The sequence below is a fragment of the Lepidothrix coronata genome, unplaced genomic scaffold, assembly GCF_001604755.1.
Source record: "Lepidothrix coronata isolate B3197 unplaced genomic scaffold, Lepidothrix_coronata-1.0 Scaffold128, whole genome shotgun sequence".
NCBI lineage: Eukaryota > Metazoa > Chordata > Aves > Passeriformes > Pipridae > Lepidothrix > Lepidothrix coronata.
Genome location: NW_016690308.1, coordinates 1,079,379 through 1,104,662, shown reverse-complemented (window position 1 = coordinate 1,104,662; position 25,284 = coordinate 1,079,379). Strand labels below are relative to the sequence as shown.

The 25,284-nt window shown below is 39.8% G+C and overlaps 1 protein-coding gene across 6 annotated transcripts in view; it reads left to right on the top strand.

Moving 5' to 3' along the window:
* Positions 1–19,470, top strand: part of PRKAG2 (protein kinase AMP-activated non-catalytic subunit gamma 2) — a 211,285-nt gene extending 191,815 nt beyond the window's left edge. For all 6 annotated transcript variants that reach the window (XM_017826516.1, XM_017826518.1, XM_017826517.1 and 3 more), the window contains 10 exons: positions 3,249–3,330; positions 4,845–4,903; positions 6,994–7,039; positions 7,796–7,850; positions 9,192–9,318; positions 10,015–10,180; positions 10,511–10,548; positions 13,335–13,481; positions 15,501–15,594; positions 18,350–19,470. In XM_017826516.1, coding sequence (XP_017682005.1) covers positions 3,249–3,330; positions 4,845–4,903; positions 6,994–7,039; positions 7,796–7,850; positions 9,192–9,318; positions 10,015–10,180; positions 10,511–10,548; positions 13,335–13,481; positions 15,501–15,594; positions 18,350–18,381 — 846 coding nt within the window. In that variant the 3' untranslated portion in view covers positions 18,382–19,470. The remainder of the gene's footprint in view (positions 1–3,248; positions 3,331–4,844; positions 4,904–6,993; positions 7,040–7,795; positions 7,851–9,191; positions 9,319–10,014; positions 10,181–10,510; positions 10,549–13,334; positions 13,482–15,500; positions 15,595–18,349) is intronic.
* The last annotated feature ends 5,814 nt before the right edge of the window (positions 19,471–25,284 follow it).

Genomic DNA, 25,284 nt, shown 5'->3' with positions numbered 1-25,284 from the left:
GTAAAAAGAGCTCGTTCCTGTTTTGCTCACTTGGGTGTAATAACACCTATTGTTGAGGAGTGGGATTCTTCATCTAAATGTCTGGACATCTTAGTGAGGGGGGGAAATGGCATCCGTGGGATGCAACTTAACCTCTGTTAAAGGCTGGTGAGTTGTGCCTCAGAAATTACTGTTTCCCCCAGCCGACTGTCAAGAGACATGGTGAATGTGCCAGGTCAGCATATATGACAGAACAACCCCTAAATTTGGGCAGATAAATCCCATTTTTAGTGGTTCATTGTGTGTGTTAGGACCACTACATGGTTAATAAGAACAAAAATGCTTTGTTCAAAGAATGTTTGTACGTGGTGTTGAGCAGCAACAATCTATGGGCTCTGGCTGAGGAACAATGGTTTTGTGAAGGTCAGGCCAGTCCAACACTCCAGATCAGAGAAGCGGCAACACTGGTGGGGTTGAGACTTAACTGCACTGTTGGAGGTCCAAAGATGGGACATGGTAGAGATCTTCAAAGGCTAATAACTATATATCAACAGAATGGAAGGTTCTTGTGGGTATTTTCTGCATGAAACATCTAAATGTGCTGGACAGAAGCCCGGCTCCACACCCCAGTGCTTTGGCTGGCCACCAAGCAGTCCTTTGGGCAACTGAAATTGGTCAACCACAGAAACTAAAGGGAAGTGTGAGTGGATGAGTGTGTGTTGGTGCTTGCAAGCAGTTTTAGTAAATAGGAATTAAGTTGGGATTTTGCTTTGTAATTACCTTACTTAAATAAAAGACAAGTATTAACATTAAGAACTGATGGCATTTTTACTTTATTTAAAAGGTAACTGTGTAACACTTGCTACTATAAAACAGTAGGAATGTCACTTGAGCTGTGATGTAGGAGGACAGCCCAGGGGGATGAGTTTAAATATTTCTTTACTAAATTTTGGTGATTTATTACATCAGATGTTTAACATCGTAATGTCTAAGCTAAACTCACTGTCTTTTAGGCAAGATTTAAGTCTGAGCTGTCTCAGTAGCTGTATCTGTTCAGCAGTTTTTCCAAAATATGCCTATTAAAGCTAGACAAGATGGCACCTAACTGAAGATTCTTGAGATTCTTGGAGACAAATAACTTGCAGATAAATCAAGCAGGATCAGAAGGGATCCTTTGAAGAATCTTTTTCTTTTTTTCCTTCTGAATTTGTCTACAAGCTCAGCATCTTGCATACTATGTCTTTGGAGTTGTCTCTCTTGAAGTATCATTTCTGAATCTAAAATAATACCTCAACCTTACTGTCTTTCCCATCAGAACGTGGTGCTGGGTGGTGTTCTTTGCTGCTACTGTGTCTGGGAAAGAAGTAGCAGCAGGAATTTGGAGACTGCCTGGAGTCCTGTAGCTGGCTTTCCACATCTTTTCTGCCACGGGCATGCTTCTTTTCCAGGTTATCAATTAGAGTTTGTAAACTTGCTTGAGGAGTTGTGGTGCCTGATTACTATCTGGAAGAAAGTTATTTCCCCCCCTGGCTTTAATGGATTAGCTGTTACCTTCTTGCTCTGATACAGCTTGAACATCTTGCTCTTGGGACATGAGCTGACAGTGGCTGTTACCTCATGTGATGGCTGTTGTCGTGGAAAGACATCGGAGCTGAAGGCTCATGGTTTCAGGCAGTGTGAGTGCACTTTCCCCTTTTTTGATGAGTTAGAACTTACTTTGCCCTGAGGTGGAGTTAGTCTGTGTGAGCTCACTTCTGCCTCATATCTGCTCCCCAAATAGCTCACTGCAGCGAGTTTTTTGCTGCAGGAATTCTTAAGTGTGATGCTGTTGTGTGGGAACACTTCATGTATCTGCCTGGAGGGTTCCTGTGTGGTTTCAGTCTCCCTCTTGAGTGAGTTTGCTCCCGTGGTGGATTTGGTCATGTTTGTTTAGCCCGACTCCTCCTTGTGTCATCAAGGTGGCTGAACACCTCTGGGACCTTTCTGTTTAACCATTTTCTAGATAAATACTGTGGTGTGTATCTTAGTCTTACTTCTGGTCCTGTTTTGTTGTTGTTGTTGTTGTTTTCCCCCCCCCATGGTTTCTTCAGTTTCAATGCAGTTTGGGGGTGGTGGTTGTTAAGCAGATTGTTATTCTTGTTCATTGGTGATATGGCAGAGGCATCTCTGAATTCAGGAGGCAGCTTTGAGAGCTGTCATCTGCTGATGTTTGGAGGGTGGATTTGCTTCTCATGGTCAGAGAGAGCAGTTGGGCTGTGTAGAGGTAGCAAGAAATATGGATTGTTACCTATGTTTTTGTTTGCCCCTGCTTTTTTGGATGCTGATTCCATTGACTGTGAAGCCCCTTTATTCCTTAATCTGTTGTGGAGAGGAGCCCCTTGGCACATAATTTAAAGCAGACACTTAAGATACCACTGTGTAATCATGGTCTGTTAAGCAATTGCAATTGCTACTTCTGTGTTACTTGGACTGAGGACCAATTCCATGGATATAGAAAAATAGATTGATTATGTCCTAGTTTTGTGCCAGGTTAAGACCTGGACAAGAACCATCAATTCTTCATTGTGTTTTCCCTAGGAAGACTATTTAGAGGTGTAGGCAGGACAGGAAGAATATTATGCTTGAACATATCACCAAGAGATCAGGAATTTGAGGTGCACTAAAGCCTGAGTTCTTCATGCTTCAGAGAACCAGTGTTGACAGGGAAGTTTTTCTTTTCAGAAGAGCACCACAACCTTGTAACTTCTGATTCAGAAATTAAGGAGAGTTAATTCATTAAGAAATGAAATTACTTGGTTGATTTCTTGAGCAGCAAAACAAGCCAGCTAATCCTTTTAACTTTCAGTCGTATTTAAAATAATCAGGCAATTCCTTTTAATTTGTAAAAATCAAGACTCTGAGAGCTGGAGGGGACATTGTTTCAGTCTCATTTTTTGCTGTAGGGAACATTGACTGGAGTGTAGCACAGTCTTCAGGTGTTAAACTAAAGCCTCTCTCTATGGAGATATCGGAGACTTTCATCTCGAATGTTCCTGTAATAAAAGAAATATAGATCTGGTTTTGCTAAGCTTTTTTCTAGCTTTTTAACCATTTTGAAAGTAAAAGGCTTAAGGCTTTTGTTTGGCCTGTGTGGTTTATGTTCTGTTTTGAATACCAGGTACCTGCTTATGCTGCCTTTTCTTTTCCTAGTGAAAGGGGAAACCCTTCTGCTGGTGTCTGGCAAAGACAAAGAAAAGATTTGTTTAGTTGTTCTTTGTGTTTTTTTGCAGGTAAAGAAAGCCTTTTTTGCCTTGGTGGCAAATGGTGTGAGAGCAGCTCCACTGTGGGAGAGTAAAAAACAGAGTTTTGTAGGTAAGTAGTTCTGACATTATTCAGAATTACTTGAATTTCCAAGGTGCTTTATTGTTGCTGAAGGTGTTCTGGGGCTGGCCATCATCCAACAGCCTGGAGAGGCAATGGCAAAGAGGGTTTCTTTTTCCTCCTGAGGAGTGAAATATTGCCATCTTTCATAGTGTTGCTGTGCTTTGGGAATCATGATGGTTCTTTTAGGTCCCAACCTTCTGAAATTTCATCTCTAATAAGTGTACTTAAAAATAAAGGTAATGGTCACAAAAAGGAAATTTGAAAATTATAACTATAAAGAAAATAATTTCATGTTGCAGTATCCTGATATGGGTGCAGTACAAGCCTATTCCTGTATGTGCTCAATAAGCTGCACTGAGGAATCTTTAAATACCAGAACTAATATTGAATGTTACAGGTATGTCCCATACTGGGAGAAAAGCATTAGATCCATGTATTGCTTTTCTTAAAAATCGTGTCATTAATTGCCACAACAATAGCCTGCCAGAACTAGATCTCTGTTGCAGTTAGAAAATGGGGTCACAGTGGCAATTACAAACAGTATTATATGTACTTCTTGTGACCTGGAATGTAGGGTGAGGATTCTTGGAAGTGAATGGTAGATGCTTAATAAAGCATTTGTTAAAATATTTTAAATCCAAGTGAGGAGGGGCAGTGGTTTCCTGCAATACACCATAGGAGTGCTATGTCTACCATATTTAATTTCATTTCATATTCTATCTGTAACTAAGCTCTAGTGATTTAAAGCTGACCTTCAGATTAGTTTTTCCCTTCCCCATTTCTTAGTTTCTTCAGTTTAGATGTAAGAGTAGTAAACAGTGGAGCATCTTCTCAAATCTAGAACTTGAAAGCTCAAAAAAGATTAATATTTTAAAGTAACTAAACTAATCATCAGTATTATATTACCTAGTTTGGTGTTGATGCTTGAAATACATATACTATGGGTGTACTGTATTTTTTTTTAAAGTCACATTTCAATACAGACATTGAGGATTACCATGGAAATGACTGAACTTCTTTAATAGGTAATATTCAATAAAAATGGATTATACTGTTCCTTCATTTGAGTCTAAGACTCTGCCTGATTTGGCAAGTACATAATGAGAGTGTGTCTTCAAAAAGAAAATGAAAGGCAAGGATAGTTCTGCAGCCTTTAAAGATGTTCTAACCTCCCTCTTTTCTTTTTACTCTTTTGGAGATGGATGTTGTCTGAATTCAAGGGGTTTTTTTGAGTCAGATTGGAAGTGAGGAGAAGCACATGGGTTATAATTTTGAATATTAATTCAGGCATGTGTTTTGATTCTGAAATAATGTGACAGTGTGAAAGTGGACAGACATAGTTTTGGAATTCTACTGTTAAGTATTCCGATACAAATAGAATGTTACATGGATTTAATGTTTATTAAATTATATGTTGTGAATATAAATAGAGAAAATAGCTGAAAGTTCTGTATGTTAAATATCTATCTAAATACCTTTTTTTTATGTATTACTTGTTACAGGAATGTTAACAATTACAGATTTCATTAACATACTACATAGATACTATAAGTCTCCAATGGTAAGTATGATGTTAAGCTATAATTTGGTCATTTGCCATACAGTACAGAGACTGAAATATCAAACTGAAAGATTTATGACGACTGTCATTATTATTTAAGTCTTTGAAAGTTTAGATGTAGTGGGGGAATGCTCACTGTGGTTTTGGGGTTTTTTTGAGAGAAAAGATGTCTGTGTGTGCAAGGTTACAGAATGATGTGTGGATACCTGAGTTCAGCTGCCAGCTTTAGCCAGGAGCATCCTGAGCTTGGGCAGGTAACATAACCTGTCTGCTTCAGTTACACTTGCATAAATATGAGGAATTCCCTTACTGAGTGCCACCTCTTATGATGTTTTATGTGGTGTTTGCCTTAATGAGCCTTCCCTTTGAATGTGAGGCTCCTCTTAGTGTTGCAACTAATGAATTGGGATTCATTAGGGATGAATTGGGATGAAGGACCTGGCTTAGCACACTTACTAGAAACTAGATGTGATATAAGAAGTGTGAGGGACAATACCTGATTAGTAATCACTGTATTTATTTGTGTTCAGGTTGTTTCAAAGCACATACTTCAAAAGTAACCAGAGCTCTTGAAAAATGGCAAATATCAACCAAATCCACTTGGGGAGGATATCTTGACATTACATGTAAAAGTTCATTATATTTAAAAATCAAGTGTATGGCTATGTGTGGTTCACATGTTGATAAAATCATCTTTGTCTCACAACTATGATGGAGCTATTCCAAAAGGAGTGTGTGGAGTTAAGCAGGATGCTGCTCGCAGAGGCTTGGATGCTTTAAAAAATTACTGTTCCTGGAGTGATGGTGTGGAATAAACAAGTTAAACTAGTTAAAATATATGCAAATATTTTAGTTATGTGGCTGAATTGCACAATCAGTTGGAGATCTGTTGGCTTCAATTAACTGTAATTTAAAATTCCCATTGGCAGTCAGTTGATGAAATTCTCTAGCTTGCATGTTCATACAAACATTTACATCCCTTTCTTGTTCCTGTCAAATCACAATTCCCCCCCTACCAATTAGAACATATGTACGATGTTTTACTAGCTAAAAAAATCAAGAACAGTTGGATGAAGCAGACATCTGATACATTTGCCTTCTCAAAGCTCATGTTAATTTTTAAAATTTATAGTGAAATTCTTGTCAGATGCCAATAGTATGTTGCACTGTCCTTTTTTCTTGTTAAAGAATTCTTTTTTTCTCCCTGGGGATTTACAAAGGGTGGAGGGAGAAGCAAATAAAAAGTGGTAACTGGTAACTTCTTAAAAATGGTTTCTATATTGCAGTGACACTCAACCTCAACACTACTGATTTTTCCATGTAACTTTACCTAAGGTCTGACTGTTGTCACTCATTTATATTGTTTAACATTCTATTCCATGTGTTCTGCTTAAAATGGCAGCAGGAAGGAGGAATAGCTGAGAAGAGACAATATTTGACTTAAGTGATTGATGCAGCCTTCTGTAAGAAAAATAAGTAAATTAATGTTCCATCAGAGAATGCTCTAGTCTTAATAGGTGAAATTATGCTGAAAATGTAATTATTTAAATATTTTAATCATTGTTGCTAAATGCATCACAACACATACAGTGTGAAGCACATTGTTATTCATGTAATAGGTAATACCCTCAATTGATTGATGAGGAACATCCAGGTAGTTCCTCCATAAAGAAGTGCTCTTGCTTGTTAGTAATTAAGTAAAATTAATCTGTTAGCATTAAGCAGTCAAGTGATCAGGGTAAGCTTTTTGCTGATGTGGGTGTGTGAGAAATCACCAGAGGGTTTACTCTGGATAACTGTTTTAAGGTGAGATAAATTACTGAGGGGATGCCTTTGAGTCCAAAAGAGACCTGGACTACAAACCTTGGCTGGCATAAGGTCTTTCTGTCCCCCAGAATGGATAGGTCCTGGATGGTGCTGTGCACTGAGCAGGGTTGCACCCTTTCTTCTTGTTATTGCCAGGAAATGTTGTTTTGGACTGTTCTTACTCTGTTCTATTATAAGCAATGAAATAAAAGAAAATTGTTCGGATGTTTATAATGTTAATGTGGATTTAAAATTCAAGCTAAACTTCCATCTCCTCATTGTAGGTTCAGATTTATGAATTGGAGGAGCACAAGATAGAAACCTGGAGGGGTGAGAATATTTACTACTTGATAATTTACTTGATAATTTACTATTTCCACTATTTCAGCATAGTGAATTTTCAGTTAATCATAGACTTAGCTTGTCTCTCTCCACATACTTTTTAGTGAAAGCAGAAATAGTAAATGCTTCTGTTTTGGCTCCTGCTGCTTACTTTTCTATCTGAAATAGCACATGAATTGGTGATCTGGGCTGTATAATACTTTGTCCCTTGTTCTTGGTTAGCACCAACTTGCTCTTTAAGAAAGAAAAACAACCTGGAGTAAGGCAGCATGTGTGGGATATTGGAATGGGAATGTACCTGAGACAGGATAGGTGGAGTGAACTGATGGGTGAGCAGGAAGCTCTGCCCGAGGGAGCTGCAACTAGAAATTCATGCAATGTATGGGTGTGAACACAAGTGCTGAATGCAGGGAGGCAGCTTTATGTTAAAAAATAGACTGTCTGACATGAAATAATTCATGGAGGTTCCCTGTGCAGCAGAGCCTCACAGAACCGACCGAGGAAAGGATTATTTGCTGCAATTGCAGTGACCCCTGGTGGTGTTCAGCTTAGTGCTGCTTTTAAAATTTGTCTTTTTAATGTCAGTATAGGGGAATGTGCATAAGTGGTAGAATAACTAAGATAACTGTGCATATTGCTGTTTGTCCTCCACTTAATTCTGTACGAATGAGTTCATAAAATGCTTTCATAAAATGGAATGGTTTTGTGTGAAGTGGTAACAGTCTATTAATTTTCTGTCCCCAGAGCTTTATTTACAAGAGACATTTAAACCTTTAGTGAACATTTCCCCAGATGCAAGGTAGGATTTCACTGTTCAGTCTGCTTCACTTGAATACATTAACTCCATCTCAGCACTGAATTTAAGCTTCTTTACATAATAAGAAACAATTTAGATTGTAAACTAGAATACAATAATGAAGGACTGTCTTTTAATATAATCAAGAAGGTGTGAGAATTTTTTTTTATTGTCAGTGAGGACTTTTTTGATTATCCAAAGAAGAGAATTTTTAATTGAACTTTTGCCTTTTTTCGGCATAACTGTTCTGGTAAATGAACTAGACATGGGTCAAAATTAATTGCCCCAAAACATGCAAAAAAGGCAATATGATGACACTTAAGCTACCCTGTAAGTCCTATTTATTTCAGAAAAATCAAAAATTGTAGAGAGCCTTTCAGCTGTCTTGTTCTCAGCAATCACAGGAATTGAAGACTTAAAAGTACTTTTCAAGGCAAGTAACTTTCCTTAACTAAAGGAAAGACAATATCTTTGTGGTTTGTTCTGCTCTACTGCAAGGTTGTGTTTCTTAAAATATAAATGACTTTCCTTTTCTTCTTGATGAAAGTTGAAATAAATACTTTTTAAACTATCATTATGCCTTATTTACTAAATGTAACTTGAGAGAGAGCTTTGGTTGATCACTTATGTCTTGAGTGCTACTTAATCCCTGAAGTGGAGGGTGAAGTTCTGGTTCTTGCTTTCAGTTTGTAGACTAGTCTACTAATTATCTCAGAGGTAATGATGTGCTGTATCTTCAGCAGAATTACCATTAAGTCACAAATAAGTCATTCAGTTAATTAGCAGAGGACGTAGTTTGAAAGGCAACTGGTTGCAAAGAATATTGTTAAGACAGCAAAATAGTACAATTGTTTTCAGTCCAAGGTGCAGCAAGAGAAGTCTTGCAATGAAGAAGATGCAGTAAGACATTTATAAAAGATTGAGGTGCATTAATTACAAGACCTCTCTGTTTTTCACTGTTTGTCTCAAAAGTACCCATTCTGAGTGCTGGGATACTGTGGGCACAGCACTTGCTGCAAAAACAGTTTGCACGTGTGAAGAAGTCTTTCCACTATACTTTATACCACAAAAAATCAATTTCCATCACATGCAAATAATTACTCATCACATGGGCTTCATGGGGGTTTGTAAACATATGTTTATAATCTATAATATTTATACATTTGTAAATATATATTTCCATTACATTTACATTTTTATATATTTACATATATGTTTATATTTATATTAAATATATATATTTATAAATATATAAAAATGTATATATATATATATATATATCTCACTTGGCATTGCTCATTGTCAGCTAGAAATCATTAAAAAATAAAATGTTTTTCTCCTCAGCCTTTTTGATGCTGTATATTCGTTGATCAAAAACAAAATCCACAGATTGCCAGTTATAGATCCAGTCAGTGGAAATGCACTTTATATACTTACCCATAAAAGAATCCTCAAGTTCCTCCAGCTTTTTGTAAGTATTTCAAGCTATGCTGTACTTAATTGATTCTCCCCCAGCAGACATCTAATATAATTAAGTCCTGGTGCAGAAACTTCTTGATAAACTTCTATATTCATTGTGTCCATGCATATCTTTTCTTGATAACAGAGAAATTAGAGAAATTAAAGATTGATGCAGGACCTGTACTTTATCTTTACTTTGTTTTAACCCTTTAATGAAACCTGAACACCAAGGACTTGTCTATTGGAGTAACTTGCTGTCCCTTCTGGAACATCTTCTCAGCTTCAGAACCTATAATGTTACATGAAAAGAAGATTTAACTGTCTCGCAGAGATGAGATTGTCATTACTCCCTGTAGTAGTGTTAGTCACAGGAATGAACAAGAGGCCAAACACAGCGAGGAGAGTTCAGAATAAACATTCAGCTTAATCTTGTGCTGCCTCCTCTCTCCAATTTTAGTGGGAATGCCACAGCTTAGGATCTACAGCTTTTAGCCATGGGTTATTACCAGAAAAAATAAGCAAAAAACTTAGTTACATACTCAATTTAGAGCTGCTTTGAACAGAAACTCTGAGGTCAGAGCTTGTTTGAGCTTTACATTAATCTGGTAGCAGGTTCCTGCAGTGATCTTTAACCACTTGGAGTCTGCAGATGGATGAGTGAACACAGACAACTACACTGTAAACACATTCCTTCTGACTTTCCTAGATGTCAGAGATGCCAAAGCCTGCCTTTATGAAGAAGAATCTGGATGAACTTGGGATAGGAACTTATCACAACATTGCCTTCATACATCCAGACACTCCTATCATTAAAGCCTTGAATATATTTGTAGACAGAAGGATATCGGCATTACCTGTTGTGGATGAGTCAGGTGCGTGCTGGGTCTCCTGTGCACAAGGGTGGTAAAATAAATCATACTGAACCCTGGGCTGGTGTTGGGGTGGGGGGAGAAGACAAGAAAGAGTAAAAAAAAAAGTAATCAAAAATGCATGGGGGAAGAGTGGGAATATAAAGAAATACTTATGCAAGACGTAGGTTGATAGTCTTGGAAGAACCTCATCATTTAGTAGATTGTTTGTTGGGTTTTTTTTTCCTGTCTTTTTCTGTGTAATTATAAAGTAACAAATGAAAGCAGAAAGGAAGAAAACTGATTTTGCATTTTAAGCACTTTGTTAACTTTTGGTTTTCTTTTTTTCTTTAGGAAAAGTTGTAGATATTTATTCCAAATTTGATGTAATAGTAAGTATATCTCTTAAATTCTATTAAACATTTTATATGCAGTAAGCAATTGCAAGTGAATTTGTTAATACGACAGTTTTGGTTATTTTTTTCCTTAGGCTGTAATTAACAAACTGAAGGAAACAGATTCAGTTCACTCTGCACAGCATTTTTTTAATTCCTACTTTTTATTTAAGTTATTCTTAGTAATACTATTCACAGACAAGCATCGACTGTTCTGGATGTTACCCAAAATTAGATCTGGCTGTACTCTTACAAAAAGAGGGCGTAATCCAGAGAGGGGAATCAAAGCTGGGGAAAGGGCTGGAAGGAGTGTCCTGCAAGGAATGGCTGAGGACTCCGGGTTTGTCTAGTGGGGATAAAAGGAGCTGAGGGGCAACGACCTCATTGCTCTTGTGGCTTCCTGAGGAAGGAGGGTGGAGAGTGAGGTGCTCATCTCTTTTCCCTGATATCCGGTGACAGGACATGTGGGAATGGTTCAGAGCTGCACCAGGGGAGGTTCAGGTTGGCCATTAGGAAGCATTTCTTTACCAAGAGGGTGGTCGAACACTGGGAGAGGTTTGCTAGGAGGTGGTCGATGCCCCAGTCCTGTCAATGTTTAAGAGGCCTTGGGACTTAATAATATGCTTCAGCTTTTGATGCTCCCTGAAGTGTCAGGCCATTGGACCAGAGGGTCGTTGTAGGTCCCTTACAACTGTTCTGTTCTTTTTGTGTTTGTTTCTATTTCTGAGCAAGGATTTTCTTTTTCCAGCTGCTGCCGTTCCACAGTCTGTTTTCAAAGAGAATGCAGATTTCTCTGTGCAGTTTGAGCACTTTGCACAGCTTGACTTTCTCAGTGAGCTAAAAGCTACTTGGCCCACTCCTTTGTGGGTCTCTGACTCCAGAACATTGCATCTGTATTCCTTCTGGTTTAGATCTAATCCAGGACTCTGTTTCTGGCTTTCCCTCAGTACTGCAGCAGCATAGTCAGATTCATGCCATGGTTTGCCAACCTTGGAGAGCAAGAGCTTTTCTATTCTCATGGCTTTTTGAAACTTGAAAAATATGTTTATTTCTTTTTTACCCCTGTCCCCTCCCATCTGTATGCACCTGCCTTGTAATTGCAGCATCTGACAGCTACGTTATTTTTTAGGGATTTCAGTGCCCAGGTTGCTTATTCCACCAACCAGCTGAGCTAATGAAGAATCCAGATACCTGAAACGTTGCCTAGAATGCCTTCAGTAATATGGACAATAGTCCCAAATGGAAATGCTTTAGGCTTATAAATATCTCTGGCTGCAAACGGTGCACTTAATACTGAAAACTTTGTGATGTCACTGCTCTTACCTGTCATTTCTTGGCATTTGTCTTTGTTCTTTGGGATTCTCTGCTGTGTAAGATCCTGTTCTGCCATAAAAGCTGGTCAGGAAATAGGCAGTAGCTGTAGAGAGGACAATCTGACATATCAAAGACAATGAAATTTCACAGTTGGTGGGTTCAGCATTTCAGTTTATTTTGTAACTGTGTTAGACTTTGAGGCAGGACATGTTTCCTTTATTTCCCATTCTTTTTCAGAAAGACACCAAAAGTAAGAGGGTTCCTTATGTTTTTCACTTCTTTTCTCATTTTAAGTGATGAGGCAACAAAAATCAATAGGATTTTTAGATATGTTGGATCATTTCTTTGGAAGAAATGTGTTTAGGGATCAGGAAAAAAAACCCACGCTACAAAACAGCTTTATATTACACTACTTATTGTATGTAGGGTAACTTCAGTTTGCAGAGGCTTTTTAAGTTTTCCCAATGTCCTTCATTAGGACTTAGTTAAATGAGTTAACCGAAACTGCTTTTATCTTCATGGGCATCTCAAACCTGTCTTGTCACGCTCAGTGTAATTCAATCAAGAAATTTGACCAATCACAGTATATTCTAGCCAAAAATTAATTCAATTTTATTGCTTGGTCCAGTGTTTTCATTTTAAAGGTCTCTCTTTGTTCTTCCTCCAGTGCCTCAGTAGCAAAATCAGTAGGCCAGGGTGTGCCAACGGTAGCAAAATACCACTATGGTCTCACCTACACAGAAAGCTTTTGCAGGTCTGGACAGAGTTCTCTCACTGCAGGCATGGTCCTGTTCTTAAAATGAGAGTTGAGAATGTCAGCTTTCAGGTTCTTTTAACCTCTTACTTTTAGTGGTGGTGATGGGTTTTCATTTATATTATTCTTATAGTACTTATTCAAATACACCCAGGCACACAAATTGTCATCGAGTGACAGTGCCAGCTGAGTCCAGGAGAGGGAGTTTGAGCCCGTAAATTAGAAAGGTGAAGAATTAATTTGCTCTCTTAGATCTCAGTCACTAAGATCTATGCCATGGGTGGTGTTCAGAGCAGTTGGTATCTTCCCCTGTCCTGTGAAGAATAAGCAACAAAAACCCCCTGTATATTCTGTGTATTCTAAAATCTAAAAAACTTCACCTTTACATTTTCTACTCGTGGCAAAAGCAGGGTGAGTGACACCAAGCCAAAGACCAGATAGCACAGTAAGGAGGTTTTCATTGGCCTAATGGCTATCACCAAACAGTTTTATCAATTAATCCAGTCTGTCATACATTGTTTACCATAATTGCATGCTTGACAGTTCCCAGAAACTGAAGCCAAAAAGCATCTGCTTTGTGTAATATATGACTTGGAAGAGACTCAATTTACTTTAGAAATGTGTATCTACTTGACGCCAAAATATTTACTTTACTGAGTACTTTATTACTAAGTGCTGAGGTGCCTGATGGGCCTTGGGTTTGTTTTTTTTCCAGAATCTTGCTGCTGAAAAAACGTATAATAACCTAGATATCACGGTGACACAAGCCCTACAGCACCGCTCTCAGTATTTTGAAGGTGTTGTAAAGTGTAGTATGCTGGAAACACTGGAGACCATTGTGGATAGAATAGTGAAGGCTGAGGTGAGTCCCTTCACTAGAAGCTAAAAGCTGTATTACTAAACTAATAAATAGTAAAAATTTATCCTTTCTAAATTGTTATGATTACCGGTGAAAGTTGATTGTTTTTTTTAATAACTGCATGTGCTAGATGTCAGTTTGCTTTACAGACTTAGATGCCTATGGGGATGTGCAAAGTATTTTACAGTGTATCTGTAACAATATTCAGCTATTTGCATTTCTTTTTTTTTACATTACCTGAACTGAATGCAAAGCGTTTTTGAAGGAAACAAGTTTCTTCCAACCCTGCCATAAGTTTTGCAGACAAATAATGTGTTAAACTCCAGTTTATAGCTTGGCTCTGGGAATTTGTTGGGTACAATTAGTTGATGCATATGGAATTCTGCACTTCTCTCATGGAAATGCTATGAAACAGGTCCAGAATATAAATGCTTGTAAGAAGTCTTCGGTAACTGCTCTTGTAAACTATTTATCTGTGCTGTCCACTCTTTTGGTGCTGTTTATCTTTCTTGTTACTACTGGAAACTTTCTTATTCGTGGAGGTGAATGAGTATATGGGTCTTCCTCCCCTGTATTACAAGTTTCAGTTGTCTCTGAGATGTCATCAGCAATATTTACATACTTTAAGTTCTTCAATTACAAGATTTGTTTATTTTTCCATCTTCAGGGCTGTAACCAGACATGTAATTGATATGAGGAAAACTTCCACTTTGTTACAGCCACTTAGAACCTCCATTAGGCCATTTTTACTTGTAGCTTTCTGCATTTGCTTGAGCTTCCTCCTGAAAGGGAATAATTTTAGCTTTGGTGATATACAGATTTCAATTTTGGATTATTTTATTACTATCTTAAGAAGCTTTAGATGTTTGGGTTTGAAGAACAACTCCTATCCTCTGGTTCAGTCTAAACACAGTGAGATTACATGTAAAAATGAGTCAGTCAAAACTACAAGCTAATTTTAGCTGCCAGACAAGTGCTTGGTCTTACTGGAAATTAAAGAAATTAAACAATTACATTGTCCATTTTTCTTGAATTCATTACACCAAGACAGGAATAAAATTATTAAATACATGCATATACAAAAATTAATAACCGCATCTACAATATCACCAACTTCGTTTATCAAAAAAGAAAACACAATAATATTTTCTCTCAGCTTAATAGTGAAGAGAGATAATTCACTTGGGTAACAGGAAACATGTAGTAGGCTCTCAACTTCAGACTTTTTTTAGGATCTCTTACTTAGGAGCTGGTTCAGCTGTGATGTTTAGGTTGTACAACCCCGTGCCCAGTTGCAGCAGGCTCTGGTGCCAGGACTGGAATTAGGGCACTCTCCTGTTTCTGCAGTGGCCTTTCACTGCTGTGGCCTGTTCTCAGGATAAGCCTCAGGATACAGGAGTATCCACCTACTTTCCCTACAGTTGGGAGAGAAGTTTTGTCACAATCTGTTGAAAATAAATTCCTTTAAAACCAATCTGGCTCTCAGTTTCAATTGTGTAGCCCTATGAGAAAAGTCAGGTTTAAACCAACTCAGACATGTCAAAATACAACAAATTTTAGTGCTGTGCCTCTGTCTACTGAGAAAGACAGAAACTATTGTTCAGAAGGAAGCCTCATTTTATTACTGTATCTTATTTTTTGAGATCACAGGCTGAGTTGGGCAAAGCCTGTAAGCTGGGGAAAAGTGCTTGATGAGAGTGCCACTTTTTGGGAGCAGAAGTGTTTTCAAGACCTAGATCTTGACTTACCTGTCAGTTTATCTGATTTTGTTTCCATGTGATACAGCTGTGTGCTTTTTAAACATGCACTGCTTTCATTTATGTAGGGCAAGTATGTTTGTATTGCCATGAAGGAAGGAATTGGTATTGCTAACATTTTGAACCATTTGGGGTTGGTTTTTTTTCTACTTGTCTTCGTACTGCTTTACTTTAGGGTGGGTTTTTTTTTTTTTTTTTTTTTCTTTGCTTTGGCTATTACTTTAAGTCAGGTACATGTATCTCAAGCTCTCTTCCCTGCTGGCAGGTTCATCGTCTGGTGGTAGTGAATGAAGCCGATAGCATTGTGGGTATCATCTCCCTTTCTGACATCCTACAGGCTTTGGTACTCACACCTGCAGGTATGGATCTATCTGCCCTCTCACCTTTGCCACAAGGCTTTCGTAGTGTGTACACCCTGCTGGCTTTAATTTATTTGATGAAGACATTGATCTTCAAATTCTGTAACTGCTGTGTCATAGTTCTTAAATACATTAATGATTTCTCTTCAGGAAAAAGCTGACAAAGTATTAACTGTCAGTCTCCTGCTCACTGAGGAGGGCATGCAGAAGCTTTATGAATGTCCCTGTTGTTCATGTATCGTCTTTTTAGAGGAAAAAAAAAAGGTCTTGATTAATGTTTTAGTAGGATGAAGTTGAAATATATTAGGAAGAAATTCTTTACTGTGAGTGTGGTGAGGCCCTGGCACAGGTTTCCCACAGAAGCTGTGGATGCTCCATCCATGGAAGTGTTCGAGGCCAGGTTGGATGGGGCTCTGAGCAGCAGGAAGGTGTCTCTGCCCATGGCAGGGGGTTGGAACTGGATGATATTTAAGGCCCTTTCCAACCCAGACCGTTCTGTGATTCCATGATTCCATGATAGAGACAATATCTTCAACAGGGTGCCTTCCCCACCTTCCTGAGCTTCTGTACTCTGGCCAAGTGCTCCTTGTGTGGATGCAGCCATGTTTTCCATGAAGTCTGCAAAAACACCCCCTCAGAGCCCTTCAGTTGTCCAACTGTGCTGGGTGGTTTGGTTGGCTCATCTTGGGGCAGAGATACAGGTTTATTTCTGCTACTTTTATCTTGGTTTGGGGGGGGGGCTCATTTAGTTGGTTTTTGTTTGGGTTTGGTTTTAAGTTTTGCCCGACTTCCTAACCTGCTTTATGTTCTTAATTGTAACTTTACTTTGGCCACATAATTACTTCAGTGTCACAAGAACTAAAGCAAAGCCATCTTTTGGCTTTGTGAGGAAGACAAAAAATGTCTTGAGGATTACCATTTTGGTTCAAAAAAAAAAATCAGACTAAATAAATGGAGCTGTATGTGTCCTTCAAATAATAAAGTCTGAATGTGAGCTTAACTGGGATCTCTTATCTGCCCTGGTAGATAACATAATTATGTTAAAGTGTTTTTTTCTCTGTAGGTTTAAAAAAAAAAAGCTAATGTAGCTTGTTAAATAGTAAGATTTTTCCTCTGAAAAGAAGTAATTACTTACACTGCTGGAGGTATTATGTCAGTGCATTTGCTTTCTTTTAATAACCTCGGAGAGCAAGTAACCCAGCTCTCTGTGGAAGGTACTGCTGAGGATGAGAAATCAGCACAAAGGTCTGGATCAAATGGAATCATGTCCTAGAGAGAGAATGGAGGGGTGTCTGTCTCTCCAAGAGGGAGATATAAAGACAGGCAGCTGGTGTCTCTCCAGGCAGAGAAGGGAGTTTCCTCCATGACTGAAGGGCAGAAGGATCCAAGGAGAGTCGAACTTAATTAGAGCAAAAATTAGGCAGAAAAGATGCATCTGGATATTGACAAACAAGGAGCTTTGTTATACTGGAATTACATGGACACCTACATTGCAACTCTGAACTGATGTAGAAGTGCTCTGTAGTTAATTGAAAAGGACAGTTCCTGCTCCCAGACTGTGGGCTATGCACTGCTGGTGTTAACAGGTGGCAGCACCACACTCTGAGATCTCTGTGAGCTGCTGTGACTCATTGATCCAACAGGAAACTGAGCCAGCAAAAAAAGCTGCAGTTTTGTCAGCTTGGCACCCTGAGCTGGCTCACAGAACAGTCTGGTATGGGGGTACTGCACAGGGGTTAGAACAACAGAGAGGGCAGGGTTATGCCATGGAAGAGATGAGGTTAGGGAAGGCATTTTTTGGGAGCAGGTAGGCATTAGATTGCATTTCCACAGGCAACTGCCCAGTTTTAGACTGTGATGTGTCTCATGAAGAGGGGATGTCTGCAATGTAAATCTAGTTTTTAGAGTTTGGAGTGTGATTTGGCTCTTAAAGTGGATGTGTAAGCATACCTGGTAAATCATGCCCTAAAAGTGTTAATTTCTCTTCAGGGACTGGAAAGGAAAATTTATTGGCTGGCAGGAATTTAGACCAGCCTATGTTAGGGAAAAAAAATTACCAGTTGTGATGTGAAAACTGGATGTATTTAATGAATCTTTCAGTGTTTGATTATACATTACAAGTAGCAACTCCAAGTTGCTGGCAAGAAATTCTTGCTCTCTAGAGTTGGATGCTGAAGCCAAGCTCACCATGGGGTTCAGTCATTGCCCAGCATGGTTTGAGTACTTGGGGAAGAGGTGAAGTGCTGTACATTCCTGCTGAACAGGTCTCCTGGATCCCTGCTGTCAGCAAAATCTGCCTCTGAGCCAGGAAAAATGGGCCCATCAACACAGTGTACTCAAACTGAATTGTTATACAGTTTATGCTCAAGCAGGGCTTCATTTTTTAGGGCTGTTATGGTGATAAGCTTGGCTCTAAGCTGAGGGACAGGTTTGGGCTGTGGCTTTTTCTTTGGGGGGTTTTAAACTACTTTTTTTTGTGTTGGGGAGAGTCTTCAAATGCACTTGGAGTCACCTCCCAGAAGAGTTACTTGGACTTACCAATGAAGTCAGAAGCAATGATGGTCTCAAGGCCTTCGTGGCTCTGTTTCGTGTTGGCATTCAGCAATCCTGCAGGATGTTCTTTATAAATGGTACATCCAGGCTTAAGATTTTGGTGACATGGAAAGTTCCAGCATTTGGGATGAGCAGCGCTTTTCCATAAGCCCCATGCTATGAGCCAAAGGAAGTCACACCTGCTTTCCTCTTCTGTTCACAGGTGCCAAACAGAAGGAGAACGAGAGCGAATGACTGCTGTGAATGTACATGTTTGTAGGAGAACTTGAACAAAGTTTCTGGGTCAAGTTTGTCTCAAGAGCAGTGACTGCAATAGAACAGAGCAGGATGGTTGAGAATGTGTATTGGGACTTAGTGACGGATGATGAGTCTCTTCCCCCAGTGATGTCGCAAAAAAAAAAAAAAGCAGCATGACAAAAGCTTATGTTAAAATGTAGGCTCGTATTTCAAAATGTCTTCAAAACATTTGCTGGAAGACTTCACATGATGTCCTTCATTAAAATGCACTGTATTCTGAAACTTTTTCATTTTGTATTTGACAGAAGTCACTGGTCAGCAATGGATATATGTGGCATAAGGCAAGTGTATGGCATATTCATATCATAGTGCCTTATGTCAAAATACAGCAATATGTCATCACTGTTGCCCATCACTGTCAAAGGAAGTGTTGTGCTAAACGAGACACTGTATTTGAATGTGAAAGTCTTTAAACCTAAAACCAAATCAGTTTCAGTTCTCATTAGATTTGTCATAAAAGCTGTAATTTGGGTATCGGTAGACTTCTTTAAAACTTCAATGACAGTTTTGTGTTCAATGTTGCATTCTGAACTGAAATGTAAAACAAGACTGATTTAAAAACAGCTTTATTTATTTTTACTTTCATGACAATTTTTTACACATCTTTGGTGGATAGCTAAAATTTCACCATATCCATTAATAAACTGTTGATTGTTATACAAACAAGTGGGAGATTTTTCTCATTATTTAAAACTTCAGAGTTGCAGAAGCTGTGGCCTGTTGATCAGTCCGTGTTACTTGAGCTGAGGATTTCAGAAGCATGGACTGAAAGTGATCTGTACTGTCATACACAGGCACCATGGAGGAAATGAGGTGCCAGAGGACAATATTTTCATCTGTATTAAAGTGTAAAATGATGTTTGTACAACAAAAACCCAAAACTTTTTATTGTATATGATCTGTACAGAAGCGGAGGAAAGAGGAGAGCTGTGGGGTATTTGCTAATGTAAATGTACTGTAAAGTTTGAAGATGAGACTTTTATAACTGTAGATTCTTGTAGATGGAAGAAATTAAACCCTACAACATCAGTTTGGTTTTAGCAGTTCGTGCCAAGTTCTTTCACATGTGTAAATGTACGTGCATTTTGATTAGTGTAAACTATTAGAGGCACTCCTATTTTCCCTGGACTTTAAAGTTGGTTTATGCTAATGGAGTAATGCAGGCAGGACTTTTGTACTGTGCTTCCACCCTGAATACTGCAATGGAATAATGCAGTAAATGGATCCATTATTTTTCCATTTATAAACATTGAGGTAAAAGGTGAACTGTTTTCAGTTTGCTTATAAAATGTGAGGGGTTTAATAGTAATGAAAAACTCTTTCTTTAGAACAATTCCCCTTTCCTATAAGAACTTTAATTTTGAACTAAATGTGAAAAATTTCTTCTTGCAGGTACCTTTCATGTCTAAAAACACTCCTGTAGTACACAATGGAAACTGTTCACTTAGACTTTATCTCACTTTCTTTCTCTGTGAAAAACATTGTCAAGTCTCTTCCAGCACCTTTTCTGACTGGGTAAATATTGACTCTGTTCCCTGCAATTCCTGATGGTACTGAATTGGAATAGCTGCTTTGGCCCAAGAGCAGCAACCTCGAGGTCTGGTGCTGTGGTTGCTGCCATCAGAGCTGACATCAGCACATCTCTGATTATCCTTGTGTGGGAGATGGAGTGATTGGTACTAAAAATAGTGGCTCTCATTCTTCCTAGGGTGTGTGGAGGGGATAATTTGTGGTAGATAACTGATTAAGGGTAAGTGGGCAGCAGGGCTCCCTGCAAACGCCACACAAACCACGTAAAAAGCCAGGATACAGCCCCAGCACAGGCACTGTAGCATCCTCTGGGAGCTGGGATGGCAGGGAGTTGCCTAAATGGATCGTGAGATCTCTCTATCACTTATTTGCATGAGCATATTCTTCAGCCCTGTATTCGAGGTATTTTTGAAGATAAGGGTTGAACAGCTGGTAGGTACTTGTTTTTATGTATTTTGTAGCACAAAGTCTTCTGGCCCTGTTCCACACAGGCAGCTTTGCATGCAGCAGTAAGCAGAAAGCCAGAATGAATTTGCAGTTTTCAGACAAACACGTACAGACTTCTTATTGTAACGTTATTACAAGTAGTGCTGCTGGCACCTCGTGGACACAGGACTAGCAAAATTATGGACATCAGCCTCCTCGGTGACACAAAACTGTGTTTGGAGAATTTCCACCCTTACCTTCTGGGATTCGGAGCTGAACTCTGCATTTGTGAGAAGCAGAACCGCAGTGTGACCCCACAAGCACAAACAAACAGCGGTGCCATCAAAAAGGCACTCGGCTTGTCCTGGCACAAGTGCCGGTGCTGATGCAGTAAACACAGCTAAAGAAAACGTGTCGGTTTTAATACAGATCAGTTTTCTACAGAACTAGAGAAATGCTTGTTCCAGCATAAGGGAGGGGCAGGAGTAAGTAAATGAGGGTAGAGAAAGGAGGGGTGACTCAGCAGTGCTGCTGCATATTCCAGATTAAAGGGACAGCGCAACTAAAGCTTGGGTCCAGGACTCTTCACGTGGCTTGTGAGAGGCCCCAGCCATGGAAAAGAGTTAATAAAATGTCATTAAACTCCAGTTCTTGCACATTTTTCCCTCTGGACAGGCAGCAAGCAGTACCTATAGATCTGAGACCACTGCGACAGCGCCAGGTGCTCCCTTTCTTTCCACAGACAGGACTATGCTGCAGATGGAGGGGGCAGAACTGTCCCCCATGACTCCTGAAAGCCTGTTCAATAGGGCAGATGAAGAAATAGATTCTATTTTAAGCAGTAGAACTGTAAAACACATCATCGATTCCTGTGCTTCCCTGTGCATTTCCTTGCCCAGCAAGAGCTGTTTGTGAAAGATAATTATTCTGAAGGGCTCCTTGGTCTGGGAAGGGTTTTTACCTACTCTGGATATTTTTAACTCTTTAGGTGTAAGAAAATGTTTCTTAGTAGACTTCAGCCCTCAGTATTTTTCAGTATCTAGAGATGCTCTGAAATAACTGAGGAAAAATGACCCTTTGTTGGTATTGATCACTTGACTGACGAAAACATTTTCCTGTTATACTTCTGTAATGCTTCAGTTAAAAGGTCCAAGATCAGACAATATTTGCTATTTACTGAACTGAACTCCAATCATTGTGTATCCGAGGCCTATTCATCTCCTTTTTCTAAGGAATACTGTTCTGTTGGGAATATTTGGGTAACACAGAAAGAACCAGCCTCTCTTTGCGAGGCCTGAGCTCTTGTCCTCATGGCAGACAGGAGGAATCTGACTGAAGTGGTTCCATGACTGCACACTGAGAACACTCCTTGCCATTTTCAGAGGGACCACAGGGTAAGTTGGAGTTTTGGTCCAACTAGCACTGAAACCACGTGTGTTTAATCCTGTCTCACGGCAGGCTCTGTAACTGCTCACACTGAGCTCTCCAGTCAGCTTTAGAATAACCAGTTTACTTCCAAAGTATCTGTGAACTTTCACCCATATTGAACACTTATTAAGGGTAATTTCCAGAGGAAAATGCCATTCTGAATAATTTAATATTACCCTTGTACCCACATAATGTATTTATGCAAAAATAATGTTCTGCAGACACTGCTCTTTGCTCTTCACTTCAGGTCTTAATTTAAATGTGGTTTTGAAAGTCACTTTCTTAGTACCCATTTGTTTTCTGGTGCTTGCAGTCAGACCTGTTCCTGCTGAAGTGAATGGGAAAAGGTGACCTGTACTCATATATCAAACTTATTCCTTCAGAAAGTATGGAACGTGTCCCTGCCAGCTGCACACCAGGACCTGCACGGCGTCAGTGTCAGTAGCCCCTGTGAACTGAATTTGTTCCTTAATTTGCTTCTACTAACATTTTGCCAGTGTTTCCATCTGAATATTGGAAAGTATGGTGATGGAAAAGGCAGGAGGGGCAGGAACAAGTGTAAGGCTGGACTGAATGTACTTTGTAACCTCTGCTGGCCGCAAGGGCTGTGCTGTGCCTGTGGGAGCACGCCCAGCGCAAACACTGGACACACTTCAAAAAACCTCCTCGTGAAGGTCCTGGTTTGCTGAAGGACAGAGCAGGTAATTGTGCTGATAATTGCTGTTACAGGAATTGAAGGTACAAGTCAGAGCTGTTCTGCATTTGGGAGATGAGTAGCTGGGTGTTTGTGGGTTTGCACGTACTGGATTAGCATAAAAATACTTGACTGTTGAGTTACGTTTGCTACATGAAATTCATCGTGGTTTTTCCTCCATCATGGAACAGCAGACATAGGAAACAAAAGAAAGTCATGTTCCTTTTTTCCAGTCTCCCTCAACCCTCCTTGTTCCTGCAGACGGTTCTTGCAGTTCTCCCTTGTGGTATCTCCTCTTTCAGACCCGTGGCCATACCTGATGTGTTGCATTCACTGACCATATTGTTGGCTCATTTACAACAACATTAATGCCATTTATCATCTGAACTGATCCAAAGGCTATGTTTGATTTGAAGGAGTATCTGATAAAGGCCTGGAGTGCAGGCAGTGCACAGCACACGTCACTTTGTCCCAAAGTTCTCTGAACTCCTTTGTAGTTCACACAACTTGCAAACACTACAGGCACGAAGAGGCTACAGCAGGACCAGGGAATGTACAGGCAAAAGACCTAATCCCTAATGGTCCTGATGCTATGGAATGCTGCACTGGGAAAACAGAGCCTGAACATCACACTTGGATTGTTATAGGGGGAGGGAATTTCAGCGAAGGGCCACTTAGTGTGTGAGGCTGCTCAGCCCTAAATATATAAACAGTAAGAGTTCAAATAATGCACAATACCTGGATTAGACATTCCCAGCCACAGATGCACTCTCCCTCTGCACCAGAGCACTCCAGGAATTGTTTGAGCTTCACCTGGGCAGGAGAAATGCAACGACAGCCTTACTATGATCCAGATCCTCTCGTCTTTGCTTAAGCTGCTGCTTGAGTAGCTGTGTCTCAGAGTGCTCCCAAAGGCCATCAGCAGTGTCACCCAGTCCTAGAGCATGGAAAAACAAACCAGTTCCCTGAAAACTCTATATTTGCCTGTATTTGAGTGTCACAGTAAAGATAGAACAAAGCATTTGCGTGATTCTGATGGGGTAAGGATTGTTAGCCAATTCCTTGCAAAGAAACAGTGGAAGAAAAGAAAGTTAAAAGGTTGTCTTCAAATTTAAAACAAACCCATGCCCAGAAAGGATGAGTTCTGTGTTCCTGCTGCAGCACAGGCTGACAAGCAAGGCGTTATCCTAAGGTGAGACAACTCCATTGCAATCTGAGGCAAGAAATAAAGCCAATAAAGGCAGGGGGAGTGGAAACCCTGCAGTAGTGAACTCCCCCAAATGAACACAGAGGGAGCAGGTGCAGGTTAACAGAAACAAGATGGATAAATAGGCAAGGGTCCAAAAGGTGAATGGGATAAGAAAAAGAGAGTAAGGGGAGAGACCTCATCAAAAGAAGTGGGGTGTCAAGGAAGGAGCAAAACTAGAAACTCTTACAAACAAAAAAAAGTACTGATGCTCACCAGCATGGAGGGGTTTGAATGTATATTCTGAAAATGCAAATTACGTTTCACCAGAGTAAAAAGCGCAGTGCCAAAATACTACAGGCAAGTAATAACTGTAAGGAGATGGAACTACTACAAACTTCACCTATTTTTCCAAATCCATGTATGTTATTGGAATGTAATTCTTATCTCAGTTCTCTCAGTCCTCTGGCTCAGTAAATAGCCCAAATTTTGGACCCACATTCCAGAGGGAGTGAGTGCAAAGATGATGGCACAGCTGCAGGGCTACACAAGGGATGGTCCTGCAGGATTATGGCTGCTGCAATTATTGTCCTTTATAAACACTTCTGTCTTTTAAAACACACAAAGCAAAAAGGGATGTAGTGATGTACATCAGGCAGGGCTTTCCCTCTGCACCTTCTGGAGAGCTTTGAACAGTATCCCTGTTCACAAAAGCTGGATTTCCATAGGCTACTCTTTTTCTGCTGGCCCACCAAATCCCACCACATCATGGGATTGCAGCAATCCCTATGGTGGGATGCTCTAGGTCTGTGATGAAGTGGGAATCTACTGCAGAGAGGCTGGACACGGAGCACACAGAGTTACATCCACCGCAGACATCACTGACAAAATACATAAACCCCATGTTTTCTCATGAAATAACTATCCTTCCATCATGTTCCGATTCACTGAAGGCTGTTATCCCTGCTGTCTCACAGGTTACCAGCACTTATCCTGTAAAACCCCATAATCCAGGACATGAAGGGTATAATTAGGCTATCCCAAAAAATGTAGGTATCTCCTAAAAGCCTGTCTGATCCTTCAGAAGCAAGTCACTTTTGTGTACAAATGGCTTTCTTTTGCTTTAGTTCCCTGCCCTCTCAGCAGGTTAGATGAGAACACTAGTACTGGGAATGGGTGGTTAGGATCAGGGAGAAGCCAATCCATCTCCCTGAATATCATCCAGCTGTTAGGCTGTTTTAGCTGTACCCTGGCATAGTTGCATGTTAAGTACCACTGTACCCCAAAAAGAAGAAGCTGCCCATAAAGAAAATTACTTCTAACTATTGTTCATTTTTCAAGAAAATGTGGAAAGGGTGGATATTTATCAAAAGTGTTCCAAATCAGAAGCAGAGGGAGGAAAAGACAACTTCACCGTTCACTGTGTCTTTCTCCCGTAAATTCTACATCCATTAAGTGCTACAGTCACCTCTTTTCAAAGTGGAAAACTCTCCGCTGCTTGGATCTCACAGTTAACCATTCCCAACCCCCCAAACACCTCCTCCCCCTTCCCTTATATGCCATTCCCAGCACTTTA